At 40.2% G+C, this 16869-nt stretch overlaps 1 protein-coding gene across 6 annotated transcripts in view; it reads left to right on the plus strand.

Annotated features, from left to right (window-relative positions):
* Positions 1–16869, plus strand: part of PTPRA (protein tyrosine phosphatase receptor type A) — a 185440-nt gene that overhangs the window by 139229 nt on the left and 29342 nt on the right. For 5 of the 6 annotated variants that reach the window (XM_027078747.1, XM_027078749.1, XM_027078748.1 and 2 more), the window contains 2 exons: positions 11203–11293; positions 12782–12858. In XM_027078747.1, the coding sequence (XP_026934548.1) occupies positions 11203–11293; positions 12782–12858 (168 nt within the window). Of the gene's footprint in view, positions 1–7032; positions 7079–11202; positions 11294–12781; positions 12859–16869 lie in introns of those variants that run through there. The other variant, XM_027078752.1, reaches the window with a different exon arrangement.

Below are 16869 nucleotides of genomic sequence, written 5' to 3' on the forward strand. Positions count from 1 at the left end.
ATGACTGTTTCTTCCTGTATGTCTCCTTTTATTCGTGAGGAAAACTTTCCCAAAAGCTTCTGGAGACTTCCCTGGTCACATATTCCTTCTTAAACTAGTCATAAGCAAGGGAGAAATAGCCTTACTGCAACTGGCTGAGACCAATCCAGATTATTCCAGTGTCATGTAGAGGATAGGCAGTTAACCCACAGAATGGGAGCTCTAGTAGCAAGGAGGAATGTTTATTGGGTGGGTGGGTTACCACTCATATCTGCTCCGCCTCTGAAGGGCTTGGGGGAGTGGAGAGTGATGTGGTCAGATTTGTACTCTGAGAAAATCACTAGCTACAATGTGGAGAAGAGATGGGAGGGAAGCAAGAGGTGAAGCAGAAGACCATTTACCAGGCAAGAGTTAAGGTAATAACTTGGACTCTTTTTTCTGGCTGTTAGAAAAACACCATTTAATGCTCATTATTGATTATGAACATTCACCTCATCCCACAGGATAGCACCTCAGCCTCAACACTATAGCTAGGTCTCCAGTAGGCACTCTGCTGTTTTTTAAATATGATGCAGGCTACTTCTGGGTGATGGGTGGTGATGGGTATGTGACCTGGTGGCTGTACTTTTTTCTGTGAAATGAGTTCTTTGTTTAGAGGTGATTCCCTGAGATCCCATGATAAGGCATTCCAGTGAATACCTGGATAGGGGTGGTGTTCCTAAGAGGCATGGTAGGCAAATTCAGATAGGTATTGTGACAATCAATTGCCGTGGTATCATGGCCACTATGTTCATGGGCTCATTGGGCCAGCACTGGGGTGGTGAGGGAAAGGGCCGACCAACATCTCCTGGGTTCTTGCAGTGAGTGCCATTCAGTGAGCATACACATGGAGCATAAATATTTTCTGTCTTTTTTGTCCCAGTTATCTACTACCCAGGGATCAGCTTAGATCCTAACATCCAGTGAAGTGGATGGTGTGATACCTTGCTTGAAGTTCTGTTCACCAGACGGATTTCTCTTTTATACTCATTCAGAGCCATACCTTAAGTAGATTATCCCATAGCAATCTGCTTCCAGAATAAGCTAGCATGTCTCACAGAGCCATTTGTACACTAGGCTGGACTTTTTTCTCCTTTAGTCAACTGTTTATATCATCAGGAAGTTAGAGGAATCTATTGAAGGAGTGGGTGTGTGGCACGCGTTCTGTACACATCAGTTTCAGCTGAATTCTGGACATGTCCCAATTTATAGCTTATTGAATCACATAATACTTAGTTTATGACGGGCAGTTGACGTCATATGGATATCTAGTGTCCCATGGTCAGGCTTACAGTCTCTACCAGACCCCAGTGCTAAGCTAGGAACATAATCTTGCTGACAGGATCATGGTCTTGTCCCCAAATCCTAAGGTTTTTCATCATGATTCTCCTGCTCAGCCTGAACCACAGACACTTAGGGCCCCGTAGAATCTACCAGAGCTAATTTCTCTATGGCCTGGATCAGCTAGAGAGCCTTCTCTTTTCAGATCACTCAATAAATGAGTCAGAATAGGACACCAGCATGTGGTATACGCATGCTGTCTCCAAAATCCATAATGACCCAGCAAGCATCACTCCTCCTCTTTGAAGTGGGCGGTGGGGAGGGCGTGGGGGCAAGGAGTGGCAACTTACCCTTTACGTTGGAGGGGATATCCTGACGTGCTGCTGGCTTTTGACTTTCAGAAAACTTGGCCAAGGTGGCAGGCCACTATATAGTTGTGAGGGTGATGTCCTGTGAAACAGTGAGACAAAATCCCAATGAACCAGTTCACAGCAGAGAGAGGTCAAGATGATTTATCACTGAAGCTGCTCCTGCCATGAGAAAGGGAAACTGCTTCATGTAGTCCTTGTGCATCATAAAGGAAAAAATAAGCGTACTTGCCTCATTAATAGCAAAATTCCAGGTACCACGGGTTATATTAATCTGTAGGAAATGTAACATCTGGAAAAGCAACTGCAAATCTGCAGCTCCACATGGTTCATGTATGACATTATACTGACATTCTTAAAAACTGTCAGCTTATCTGTTTGGTAACTTGCATGGAGAGTAATAGGAAGCATCAGAATAGCTAATATTAGTAGTTATTGAGCACTTGCTTCATGCCATCACTAAACTCACACATCTAAATGGATTATCTCATCATTATCCCACAACTTTTAAGTCTCCTGTAGCACTTAGGAGCTCTGTGACTCATCTAGGGACCTAGCCTTTTGGTAAAGGGAGATGACTGCTCCAGCAGCTTGCATTTGCTCTAGCTACTGGAATGGTATCTATCCAAAGGGTTAGGGGACCAATGTGGTTATTCCTACTCGTTGCTGTAGAATTCCATTCCAGCCATACATTGGGAAAATAGGTAGCTCCTAACATGAGACCACTTCAAGCCAAAAATCCTTCCATCTCCTGGGCTACAAAGGCTCCATTCAAACTAGCATGAAATTATAGCATTCTGGGTTCCCAGGAATTAGTTATCTGAAGGCCAGAACCCAGTAGACCCCAAAAGATGTATTTGCCTTTACCCAGTGGTTACCGTGGTAAATGCCTGCAGATTCTTAAGGGAAAATGAGGAGAAAGGTTCATGGTATAGGAGTGTTGATGTGCTGTGGCAGTGTTCTTTCTTACATGTGCCCATCATTGAAGGGTTCTAGGTCTGTGAACTGACTCAGGCCTGAGAGTTGGATGAGAAGGAGCCCTTCTCTAGCATGAGAGTCTAGTCAGGCCCCCTCAACTGACCTGAGCTGGCTGCCTCCCATTTCCATTATTGGGAGCTTCACAACAAATTATCCACCTCAGAGAAGTCTGAGCCCTGGTGAACTGTGGCCTCTGAGGCTTTTTTCTTCCCACTAAGATCAAGAATCCCTTTTTGAAGTCAGTTCCTTCTTCTAAAAGATGCGGGTGCTTTCCTCACCCATGTACACCCTCTAGTGAGGCATGCATCAAGGACATGATGAAGGTGTCAGTGAGAAGGTTGAGGCTGTTGGATCCCCTGTAACACTGATTTCCTCTACTTTGTGCCAAGGGCTTTCTGGCTTTTCTTTGTTACCTAGCTGAACCCAGCATTCTGTCCAGGTTCCTACTGACCACCCCACCATTAGAACCGTGGCCAGTTCCCTGAGCGGTTACGCTAACTGCAGAAGTTCAGATAACCGTACCATAACTAGAAATCTAGCCGTATTCAAAAATTAGAATTAGACCCCTCCTTGGTCTAACATCCTCAAAATGTATATCAACAGCTATTCCTATGGTTTTTGGTGATCCAACTCAGTGAATTCCTGCAGTTTCTTCTGGGTGTTAGTTCTTTGCTTTTCTACCTTCTTTATGTATTTTACCCTCCAGATCGTGTTATGCTTGCATCCTGATTATCCATGAGCAATGAGAGCTGGGTTGTGAGGCAGTTTTCATCATGAAAGCAGGATGCAGTAGAGAGCACAATAGAGATTTTTAGAAGTTGGCTTTCCCCAACTCCTCTGTTTCCTTTCTGCATCATTTCAATTATCTCACTTTAAAGCCGTGTCTTTCACATGACCAGCCAAGGAGAGATGTGAATTCCATTGGCATTAACATTTAACAACCAGCAAAATTCTGAAACTTTAACTTTTGGTTCAGCAAAATACATATAGCACAGTCATAGAAGGGCCCTGAATTTTGTGCTGTCTTTGGAGATAAGTATTTGATTTTGGAGCTGGGCCTTTTCTTGTTTTACTATCTAAAATTGTCAGAAATAATCCTATTCCTTGGTTTCAGCATTTCTCATGTCCTTTTAATTGGCACTCCCCCTCCCCCAACTCCTTTACCATCAGCTAGAGCATGTCCCAGGTGATTGCAAGCCAATATGAAGTAACTGTTTTACAGTTGTGAGGTATGAGTGGCTTGCGCTTTCCCATAATGCAAGTTGGTTGACAGTTCCTTTGCCTTCATCTGAACTCGGTAATCAGGTTCACATCACCCGTATTTTCCCCATCAGTATCTCATCTACAACCCCACTCTCTGTTACTAACTGCTAAGTGAGTTAAGGTCTTTTACTTAAAAACAAGAGAAGTCAACTCAAGCAAAGAAGTGGGGAAGCTGGCAGAATCAAAAGATGAGATAGACTACCAGCCTTTGGACAGAGCAGGTCCTATTCTGGTGGGTCTGGGCCCTCTAGGGAAGCCTCTGCTTCTTCCTGGGTTTCAAAATCCTGGAAAAGAGAACTAGTTGGTAGCAAATGTAGGTCAGGTGTGACTGTGCTTGCATCGGTCAGCCCTGGCAGGAAAGAGGAGAGTTAACACATAGGACAAATACACTAATTTGTGTCCACTATCATAGAATAATATTCTTGTAATCATGGGGTGAGGAAGGCCTTTCTAAGCAAAACACAAGATTCAGAAGCTAGAATAGAATAGATTGAAAGAATAAATATATTAAGATGTTAAGCATCTCTGAAAAATAACACCATAAGGAAGTGGCCAACTGGGAGAAACTATTTGCCACAGGTAGACAGAGAATTTTCCATAATATATAGAGCTTCTCCAAACCTGTGAGAAAAAAGTAAACATTGCAGGAGAAAAATTGGCAGTTCAGAGGTGAAAAACAAATGGTCTATAATCATAGGAAAAGAAGCTCAACTATATTTAGTAATCCGGATATCCAGATTAAAACTAACCATTATTTTGGGCCTGTTAGATTTTAAAATTTTATAAGATTGATATCAAGTATGGGTAGGGGTATGGGGATAAAGAAACTCTTACACACAGGTAGGGGAAGTTTAAATTGATACAGCATTGGAAGGATGATTTGGCAGTATCAACCAAATTTTAAATGCTTATGCTCTCTGACCTAACTTATGGGACTCTATCAGAAAACAAAATATATATTTGTACAAGGATGTTCATTGTAGCATTACTTATAATAGCAAAGAAAATAAAGTGGAAAATATTTATCTATCAAATAGCAGAATGGCTAAATAATTTCTTGCATCTATTATGAAATTCTGTACTGTCATTAAAATAAATGTGTTGACATAGAAAAATATGGGAAAAAACATATTCCAGGGGACTTTACATGGTATAATCCCCTTTTTTAAAAAAAATCTATGTATGTCTGCATTTGAGTGTGTTAATGCCTTTTTTTTTTTTTTTTTTTTTTTTAAGTCTGGAGGAATACTGTGAACTGAGCAGTGGTTGCCTACAAGGACGGGTAGAAGACAGGAGAGACATGATAGGGAACTTCCACTTTCTACTGAATTATTTGACTTTCTTTTACAACAAGCATATTTTTAAATAACATTTTTAAAAGCAGACATTAAAAACTTAAAAGGGGCTTCCCTGGTGGTCCAGTGGTTAACACTCCATGCTTCCACTGCAGGGGGTGCAGGTTTGATCCCTGTTTGGGGAGCTGAGATCTGCGTGCCTCGCAGTGCAGCCAAAAAGAAGAAGAGAAAAAAACTTTTAAAAGTTTTTTTAATATAGTAAACAAAGCTATTCAAGCTTATTAGCTTTAGCGTAGTATCCATTATGCTTTAATGTATAGATGGCATATAGAATAGAGTTGGTGTCCCCAGCTTGAACTGTGCCAAGAGTCTTGTGGTCAGGTCTCTGTGAAAAGGAATATCATTAAATGGGAAGTTGTTTTGGAGGAAAAACTGGACTGTGGGGGTGAACAGCTGAAGAAACAATAAGCATAGGAAATGACAGCTGTTTTCGGATATCTGACAGACTAAATGGGGAGTGTGTAACATTTCTATGAAACCCCACTGGTTGAAAGTTGTGGGTAATGGAACTTTTGTCCTAAAGTTATAAGCTGGAACATTTTACTGACCAGCATTTGTCTCAGAAGGAAGCACTGAATTTGTTTAAAAGAAACACTTTGAAAAGCCACTTATTGAGGTCCCTAAAACATGTTTAAGGTTTAATAAATAAATAAATAGACTTTAGTTAGCTTCTGAGATGAAGGGGATAGGAGACAGCTAGGGAAAGAACTAGAGGCTGTGAGGCGGTCATAATCTGTGAATTGTGAAATGTGAAACCCCTTAACCCACGCAGGACCCTGCATCTTTAGTAGAGACAGCTTAATTCTTGGATTTCCAGGTAAAGAAGCATTTATGTGTAATTTGGTGACAGAACTGTGTGGCATCTGAGTGAATCAGAGGCAGAATAGTCTCTGCATTGATGAGTTGTCTCCAGATAAATATATCAGAGCCAAAGGCCTATGGAAATTATCAGTACCTATGTCAAGGGCTTTAGAATTCAACAGTCCAGGGAATTGGGAGTTCAGGATTTCCAAGGGGCAGAGAAGGTACCAGCTGACCTCCTGGGTTTTACACTAGTCAGTACAAGGGGAAAACAAATTGTGTATCTGGGTTTTAAGTCCTTCTAAACAGAACTGTTCCAAGATCAGGGGAACTGCCTTGGAAAGTAGTAGGCTCCCCATCACAGCAGAGTGTTCAGGCACTGGTGACTGTGGCCAAAGTATTTGGAAGGGGATTCAAACTTTAAAGTGAATGAGATTCAGTACTATACTGGAGATGTTAACACAGTAAGGCAAGAAAAGAAATGAAAGGTATTACGGATTGGAAAGGAAGAGACAAAAATCAGTTTTTTTCACAGAGGAGATTATTGTCCCAGAGAAATCCAAAGACTCATCAAATAAATTATTAGAATTAATGTTATTTTAACAGGGTTGATAAATACAAAAACAGCATAAAAATGAATGCATTTTCTGTTTATAAGCCACAATCAGAAAATCTAATAATTTTTAAAAGATGCCATTTACAATAGCATCCAAAATGTGAAGTACCTAGGAATAAATTTAGTAAAATATTTACAAACTCTTTGGAGAAAATTATAAAAATGGTTGAAAACATTAAAGAAAAAAACCTAAATTAGTGAAAGAAATAGGATCAATGGATTAGAAGGCTCAGTATTGTAAAGTTGTCAATTCTCCCCAAACTGATATATAGATTCAATGCAATTCCAATAAAAATCCCAACAGGTTTTTTGTGGAACTTGACAAGCTGATTCTAAAATTAATATGGAGGAGAAAAGATTCAAGAATAGCCAAGACATTCCTGAAGAAGAAGAACAAGGTGAGGAGACCCGCCTTACCAGTATAAAGAGTCATTATAAAGTTTAGTAATTAAGACAGTTTTGTATTGGCACTGGAATAGATTGACCAGCGGAATAAAATAGAGAACCCAGAAGCAGATTCATATGTAAAGGGAAACCTATTTGTGACAAATGCTGTTGTAGTTTTGCTGGGGTAGAAGATGGTCTTTACAATAAATAGAGCTCAGACAATTGGGTAACCCCATGGGAATAAATGAAATTGAATTCCTGTCTCATACCAAAAATCAGTCCCAGTTGATGTAAACACTGAAATTTAAAGGAAAAAATATAGAGACAATAATGTAGGAAAATATACTATGATCTCACATAAGAAGGTGTTCTTAAGACTTAAAATGTTTATAAAGGGAAAGATTGATCAACTTGACTACATTAAAATGCAAAACTTTTGTTCATAAATAAATAATATAAAGAAAATGAAGGGGCAGGCCAAAAACTTGGTAAAAAATACTTGTAACACTTATAACTGATAAAGAATGAGTTTCCAGAACACATAAAGAACTTCTACAAAGTAGTAAGAAGATAAATAATCCAGTAGAAAGATGGGGAAACACTCAACTAGGTTCTTCACAGAAGAGGAAACCCTGTTGACCAGTAAACTATGAAATGATGGTGAACCTCATTAATAATCAGAGAAATATAAATTAAACCTACATTTGATACATTTAAAGTCTGACCGTAGCAAATGTTGACAAGGATACGGAATAACTGGAATACTTTACATTGCTGGTGGGAGTGTAAATTGGTACAGCTACTATGAAAAACAATTTGGCCTCATCTGGTAAGGTTAAAGATAGTCATACCTGAAACTCTTGCAAATGTGCATGAGGAAACACATACAGTTAGTGCTCAAAGCGGGACGGTTAACTGTAAACAACCCAAATATTCACCAGTAGTAGAATGGATAAATAAATGTTGGTATGGTCTAAAAATGGAGGACTACAAAGTAGTTAAAATGAATGAACTTTGGCTACATGGAACAACCTGAGTGGAATCTTCAGAACATAATGTTGGGCAACAAAAGCAAGTCACCATTTATCATTGCATTTTTATCAAAAAATAGACTGAACAATAAAAATATTTTTTTTTAAGGATACAGAATATATGGATACAAATAAGGGGATAATAAATACAAAATTCCAAGTTTACTTGTGAGAGGAGAAGGAAAAGGACATGATGAGGAAGGGCCCAAAGAGAACTTACAGGTTAAACTTATAAGAACTTACTTTTTAAAAAAATAATTGTAAAAATTGAAAAAAAAATTTTTTTAGCTGACACTTTTTAAAAAATGACAGTCTTGCTTCCAGTAAAGGCCTAAGCAAGGGATGAAGTGGTCTTTGATGCCACCTACTGTTTGTGGAGAATTTAACATCTTAGAGCCTTCTGGTTCAGCTGCTTCTGCCCAGCTCTCAAGGCTGGGTTTTTCAGAGTAGAAGCTAAAAGTAGGATTCCCCTTGTTTTCATCCTTGACCTAAGCTCTTTAATCTGATATTTTGCATCTAGTACAGTGTTCTCTAAAGCAAATCTTTTATTTTCTCTTGTCAAACAGTGACTCCTGTTTCTTCCTAACTTTCCTTTTAGGAGCCTCAGCCTACCTGGAGACCTAATTTTTCTTCATCATGACTGGGGGAGCTAGGGGTGCTGACAGGACTTTGAGATGTGGTCATTGTCATTACTGACCCTGAGGACTATTTTCAAGAATCTTGTTATCACTACATCTGTTCTACATCATTTTAGACAAGGGATGTAGAGGAAAAGTAATGCCTCAGGATTAGTCTTGAGGGCTTTTAAAAACTTGTATCTCATCCTGCCCTGCATCAAGGTGGAAATCTAGCCTATCTGGGTGAAGAGAAGGCAAACTGTGGGTGAACTGGGAAATTCCAATCTTCCGGTCCAGGAAACTCCTTTTTCCCCTTTATGTATTGACAGCAGTGGGTCTAAAGAAATTGGCTTTCTTAGTAAAATAACAGGCAGAACCTCCAGGGTTTTAACTCTGAAAAGAAAATCTCTTGAATAAGTGAAGGTAGATGGACTATGAGACCTTGACTCCGGTTATCTTGGGGTATTTCACTTTAATTTCTCCTCCCACTATCTTGCTGGCTCCTAGGAAGTATATTTGCTCCTTCTTAAAACTCTTGTTTCTTTCTGGCGAAATTGGTTCCTTTTAGGCTGGCATTTCCTTTACTTAATCTTTTTTATTATTTTTATCCAAGCTAGAAACCTGAGAGTCATCCTTCATTCCTGTCTCTTTCTCTCCCCAACTTTTGTCCATTCCATCTCTAAATCTAGTCATTCTGACTTCATAATATATCTCAAAGGCATCTATTTCCTTGTACCATCATCTTTCCACATTCTGTACTTGCCTTCCTCCCAGCCCATTTTCCATGTAGCAGCCAGAGTGATTCTTTAACAGGTAAAGTGGATTGCAGTTTATAAAAACCTTGAATGGTTTCCTCGTGCACTTAAAGTAAAATTCAAACTTCCTATTCAAGGACCTATGTAGAAATATGTGACCAACCTTGTCAAAAAACTCATCTCCTCCCACTTCCTCTTGCCATCTCCACCAGCAACATTTTATACATAACACCCTCACTGACACTTTATTTCCTCACACAAACCAAGCCTTCTCCTGCCTCTGGGTCATCATACATGCTGTTCTTTGCCTGGAATACTCTTTTCCATACTCATCCTTCCTCATAGAGACCTACCCTTATTAAGGGTAAACCTACCCTTAATAATTGGGGTATTCCTTGGGCTTTCTGATACTTTCTCTAATAACCTGTTCTCTCATTGCATTTATCATGGTATGTAATTTTATATTTACTTGTTTTATTTATTTAATATCTGTCTTTCACCCACACGTTTGCATTGTTCATGAGAGCAAGAACTGTGTATATGATTTGATTCACCACTGTTTGCTCTGTACCTAACTCGGTACCTAATAGGTACACATTATATGTTTGTTGAAGGAATGAATGAAAAGTAATACATGAACCATAATTTACTTAACTGTTCTCCTACTGCTGAATACTAAGGTTGTTTTCAGTTTGGGGTCATTCTAAATAATGATGAAGTAAATAATTTGAACATAGAGATTTTTATTTATTTAGGCTAGAATCCAGATTTCCTAGGTCAAAGGGTATGAATATTTTTAAAGCTTTAAGACATATTTCCAAATCACTTATCAGGAAGGTTGTCTAGGTTGTAATTTTAAACTATTTCTCTTTTTGCTTTCTTAGTTTTGAATATATAGAACACAGAAGAAAACAATTCAAATAATAAAGTTTAGCTTCCTACTCCTATAAAACGAATTTATTGAATGCTTTATTCTATGCCAAACATGAGATTATCTTATTTACTCCTTATGTAGCAGGTATTATTTTCCCAATTTTATGGGAAACTTTGGCCGATTTGCTCAAGTTCATACAATCCAGACTATCTCATGTCAAACTATTTATACTTACCCACATACCTCCCAGTGCTAGCTGATTTACATTTGCTCCAAAACTGCTGCAGATTCAGTGTTACCTCATCCAAGTCCTCTGCTTCCTAACTGCTGCATCCATGTGAATGCCCTCTCACCCACTCACCTGTCCTTGCTTCCTTACCACATGATGCTAGAGGCTGGGCTGCCATACCCCCTTGTCAGGCTCCTAACTCAACTGACCATCCAGACCCCTCCTGTGTGGTTTACTCTGAGATACATCTCCAGCTTTGCATGGTGGTCAGCATGGGGATAAATGGCCCATCCTTTCAGTTGTGTCCCCAGTCCCATATACTGGGGTGGTCCATTTTGACCCAGCATTGTAACATGCTCCTAACCACATAGTAATCATATAAAGAGCATGCAGTGCTTACAGTAACAGGAAAGGCATTCTGCCCTCTGGGCATTCAAACTCTAAGGAGCTTAGAAGCTATTTAGAAGAGAGGTGCACTCTCTGTATTAGGTGCAAGTATTCACCTGGGCACATCTTTTCCCCCCTAAGAAAAGGTAGAACTTGCTGCCAGGTCAGAGTATGGTGCAGCAGTTTACATGTTTGGTGTTTATCCCTTTTAATAACTTCTGTAATTTCTCTTAACCTTTCAGGCTCTCCCTGCTTGTCCTATCCAGGCCACCTGTGAAGCTGCCTCCAAGGAGGAGAACAAGGAAAAAAATCGATATGTAAACATCTTGCCTTGTGAGTGTTTGTAGGGTTTCTTGGGATGTAACCTGAAACTGCATCTGTAGCCAGATTTTCTGAGGATGGAAAGAATCTTGTAATTGATCATAGGAAGGCTGGTAATAAGAATAGAGTCAAGCCTTTGGACTGAAAGAGCCTTTATGGCTCCCCAGGCAACCCCAGGTGCTCATAAAGTCAGTAGGGGTGCTTGACCAGGTTTTTTAAGGCAGGCCTAAAGTTTCTGGGAAGTTAAGGAGAGCAGTTTCACTAAGACCAGACAGCAAGTGCATGGTTGTTGTGGGGGTTTTTTGTTGCTCATTGCAAAGAAATTCCAATTCAGAGTTCTCTTCGTAACTCCTTCCCAGAGTTAGCCATTGCTAATCAGTTTATCTATAACCTAACAGACATTTTTCTAGGTTAGTGGTCTCCAGAATGGAATATGCATAATCTAGTGGGATGTGAGAGCAAAATGTTTGAACTTTGCTTTTTTTTTTTTTTTGTGGTACGCGGGCCTCTCACTGTTGTGGCCTCTCCCGTTGCGGAGCACAGGCTCCGGACGCGCAGGCCCAGCGGCCATGGCTCACGGGCGCAGCCGCTCCGCAGCATGTGGGATCTTCCCGGACCGGGGCACGATCCCGTGTGCCTTGCATCGGCAGGTGGACTCTCAACCACTGCGCCACCAGGGAAGCCCCGCTTTATCTTTTATAATTGCTTTTTTTAAAAACTCATCCTTTAAATAATTCCTGGTGCAGTTTTGGGTGCATAATATATTAAAGACCACTGTACTAGGCATTTACAGATACTTATGTCTTATTTGTGTATAAATGCATGTATATATATTATATATTTTTAGTATAACTGGTATGCTGTATACATTGCTCTTTTTTCTTTTTTTTCCCAATATATATTGGAAAATAAGTCAGATGGAGAAAGATAAATACCATATGATTTCACTCATGTGGAATCTAAAAAAACAAAACAAAACAACAAAACAAACACAAACTCATAGATACAGAGAACAGATTGTTGGTTACCAGAGGGGAAGGGGGTTGGAGGTGGGTGAAATGGATTGGTGGGGGGGTCCTACTGTATGGTGGTGGATGGTAGCTAGACTTGTGGTGGTGATCACTATAGTTATTACAGATGTTGAACTATAATGCTATATGCCTGAAATGACTATAATATAGAGAAATGTATTGGTGTATTGGTATATATATATACCGATATATGTACTGGTAATTGTCAAGAAACAGAAGTGTTCACTTTCCTTTTTATCAACTGCTTACTATTCCATATTATGGATATATCTTAATTTATTTAACTTAGTCCCCTAATGATGGTTGAGATGTGTCTGAATTTTTGCTGTTATAAATAGTGCTGCAGTGACAACTTTATACTTGTGTGTCTCTCTACACATAGTCATAGATGTCACAACTGGCCTGGTTGCATTGGGACCAGTGAAAAATAAAATTGAATTTAATTGAAAAAAAAAATATTTTTTTCTAGATGACCATTCTAGAGTCCATCTGACACCAGTTGAAGGAGTTCCAGATTCTGATTACATCAATGCTTCATTCATCAATGTAAGGAACTTGAGCTTTTCTCATTATTTCCTTGATTCCTTCTCAGCTGCATGTTAGAAGGAATATTTGTCATTTCAGTTTTTCCCGGAGGAGTCTGATTTTTTTAAAAGACTGAAAAAATTTTTTTAAAGATCAGACAGTTTAAAATGTATTCTTATGTTTACCTGTCATCATTCCCAAAATTTTCCCATGCAGAAATCTGAACCTAAATGTATACTTTTCTGTAAGAGTCAGTGAATCCTTTATTGAGCTTATTCAGATAACTAAGAACAAAAGCACACCTTGTCCTCCAAACAGGACTAGAATATCTGACTCTGGGTAAGTCTGGTTAGTCATGTCTACTATGAATTCAGAGAAGAGCTGAAACTGAAAGGTTTTTAGGGGTGATTTAGAGAATGTTTATAGAGATGGTGTGCGAGACTTGAGTATGTTTTATAGGCTGACGGGAGGGAACCAGTAAAGAGAGAGTTTGAAAGGAAGAGAGAGAGCAAGCAAGGAGCTAGAGAGAGCAAGCCTGACTACTGAAGCATGAAGAGAATACTGATGGAATTTGTACACCCATGATCATAGCAGCATTAATCACAATAGCCAAAAGGTGGTAGCAACCCAGGTTCCATCAGTGGAAGAATGAATAGGTAAAATGTGGCATATACATGCAATGGAATATTATTTAGCCTTAAAAGGGGAAGAAATTCTGACACATGCTATAACATGGATGAATTTCAAAGACATTATGGTAAGTGAAATAAGCCAGTCACAAAACAATAAATATTGTATAATTCCACTTATATGAGGTACCTAGAGTAGTCAAATATATTAAAACAGAAGGTAGAACGGTGGTTGCCAGGGGCTAGAGGGAGGGAGGAGAAGGGAATTATCATTTAATGGGTACAGAGTTTTAGCTGAGGAAGATGCAGAAGTTTTAGAGATGGATGGTGGTGATGGTTGCCCAACAATGTGAATAAACTTAATGCCACAGACCTGTACACTTAAAAATGGCTGAAATGATCAGTTTTATGTTACGTATATTTTACCACAATTTTTTTTTTTTTTTTTTTGGCTGCATCGGATCTTAGTTGCGGCATGTGGGAAACTTCGTTATGGTGCGAGGGCTTCTCTCTAGTTGTGGCGCACAGGCTTCTCTCTAGTTGTGGCACACAGACTTCTCTCTAGTTGTGGCGCGCAGGCTCCAGAGCACATGGGCTCTATAGTTTGCAGCACGCAGGCTGTCTAGTTGAGGTGTGCAGGCTTAGTTGGCCCACAGCATGTGGGATCTTAGTTCCCCAACCAGGGATCAAACCCACGTCCCCTGCATTGGAAGGCGGATTCTTAACCACTGGACCGCCAGGGAAGTCCCTTACCACAATTTTTTTTAAAAGAATACTCATGGAGAGATTAGCGTTGAACATAAGAAAGGATGTTTTTTCCTCTGAGACTGATGGTAAAGGAATATAGAATAGATAGAGGTGGTTTGTAGGTGTGAATAAATCAAGCTGAGGGAACTCGTCTGTTTTTTCTAAGAAGTAAAGTCAAGGTTATCTGCTGAAAAGGGAGGATGGGACTGTGACATGAGAGTACTGAAGTCAGTAAGAAAGAATACTGAAAAGGGCATGAAAAAAGCATGTTTAGCTGCACCGAGGAACTACCTAAGATGGAAATCTTTGATATATAGGGGCCTCAGTTGTGTGATTTTCTCCAGTTGTACCCTAGGATTGGTGATATGCAGAAAACATGTGGTACTCAGACAAAAGGGCTAGGGAAGTCAGTTGTTGCTTCAAGTAGTCAGCCGAGGGCTTCAGGTTCAGTAGAGAAAGGAAGGGATCAAGGACTAGGTCTCAAGAAATTGAAAGAGCAGTCTTGGGATAGGAAAAGGAGAAAGATGGAAGAACAAGGGGCCGTGGCTAAAAAATAGGCTATCAGATGGACTTCAGAAATGGAGTAGTGCAGGCACCCTCACGAGTATGGATTTGCTGAAATTCCTGTATATGTTTCTTAGTGATGGTCATATGTTTATAGTTAGAAGGAAAGGAACCCTGGTAGAAATGATTGATGTAGTAGATAAGGAAAATGGAAAAAGGTTAGTAACCAGCTAAGAGTCCCAGGATTTAGATCAAAGATTATGATGAAGTGGTTGGGAGGAACAGGTTGAGTTTAACATTATATGGAAGAGTATAGCAATATCAGAATGTTTCCATCTGCAGGTAACAGAATACTCAGCTAGAAGTGGTCTACACAGGAACATTTACTTCTCATTTAATCCGAAGGCAGGTGTATAGCAGTTTTGGGGTGGGCTGAGTCTGTGACTCAGTGACATCCTTAAGAAACCAGGTGTTTCCATCTTTCTACTCATATCTTCAGCCTATTGGCATTGTCTCTTGCTCACAAGACGGCTACAGCAGTTCCAAACGTTTCTTATAAACACAACATAGAGGAGGAGGAGGAGGTGGAGAATTTCTGCATACGCTTTTCTTTTTTTTTTTTTTTTTTTGTGGTACGCGGGCCTCTCACTGCTGTGGCCTCTCTCGTTGCGGAGCACAGGCTCCAGACGCGCAGGCTCAGCGGCCATGGCTCACGGGTGCAGCCGCTCCACGGCATGTGGGATCTTCCCGGACCGGGGCACGAACCCACGTCCCCTGCATCAGCAGGTGGACTCTCAACCACTGTGCCACCAGGGAAGCCCTATGCTTTTCTTTTTATTAGGGGCATGACCTTTCTCAGAAGCCTCTCTGGTACAGTGCCCTTCAGAGCCCGCAGGCCAGGATTGGATCACATGCTTACACCCTCTCTCCAGTCACTGGCTAGGGTGCTGAGAATTATCATGATTTACCCTTCTGGGGCTGAGGAATGACCACCTTCCAAGCCAATGAAAGGTAAATGTCTGAACAAAAGCATGGTTTTGATGGCAAGAAAGAAAGGGAAGGAATAGCTTTTCAGTTAGTGACCAGCAGTGTCTGTCACCGTAACCAGTTTGACTCCTTCCCACATTGAAGGTGAAGACAGACAAAAGTAAGTTGGATGTTAAGGCTGGTAAGCAAGTAAGATGGGTCTATTCATGGTCATGATAAGCAAGGCACTAGAAGGAAACAAGCCTTCTCCTTTGTCCATGCTTAGTTGGAGCTCACAATAGGGCATCCTATAAAGGCTTGATGGTTATTGGAGGTTATTAATAGGTAATATGAAAGTTTAGATGAAGAGGGTTAAATTGGAGGTACTTATGAACTCAGTGAAAATAGAAAAGCAGGAAAAAGCTTATGGTTAACCATTAGTAAGAGTCAGGGATTAAAGAAGATTTAGGTTTATTAAATTCAGTCAAAATTTTTTGATCACCTGCTGTGTGGTAAGCACTGGGGGTACGCTCCAAGGTTACAGAGATAAGATATGGTCCCTAGTGTGATCTACCTACAGGTAGATCATAACCTTTAGTGTGCAACATGTGTGAAGGAGGTATTCCCAGAGTCTTTGGGACTTAGAGAAAGAAACATTCAGCCAACCTGATGAGCCAGTAGAGCTGAATATTGAAGGGTAGGTCTGAATTCAAGAGAAGAAAGATGGGCAGAAACTTCAAAGCAAAAAGAGAAGTATGAACAAAGTCAGAGACTGGAAACAGTAGTCTTAGTTATAAGATATAAGATGGGAAGTCATGGGAGATGAGGCTTGGGGGATTGGTAGGAACTCGATCTTAGAAGGCATTGAATGTCAAGTGTGTCTGTTGGGGTTCTTGGTTGAAGATGACAAGAGTCCACTTTCTGTCTATTCTTTTCAACAGGAAGGGGTTTATTATAAGATAGTGGGTAACTTACAGAATCTGTGGGAGAGTCACCAGGAACAGAGCAGCCGTAGATGTACCCAACTACCCCGTATGACTCTCGTAGTGAAACCCCTGCAGAGGTGCTACAGAAGAACTCAATGCTTCCGCTGCCATGCTTGCCCAAAGACCAGATCTTCCTAGCACAGTCACCATCTCACATTGCTCACTTCTATCCCAAGTCTTATGTGGGACTGCTAGGAAGA

This window comes from Aethalodelphis obliquidens, unplaced genomic scaffold, assembly GCF_003676395.1.
Source record: "Aethalodelphis obliquidens isolate GAN/ISIS:26980383/991018 unplaced genomic scaffold, ASM367639v1 scaffold42, whole genome shotgun sequence".
Classification (NCBI taxonomy): Eukaryota; Metazoa; Chordata; class Mammalia; order Artiodactyla; family Delphinidae; genus Aethalodelphis; species Aethalodelphis obliquidens.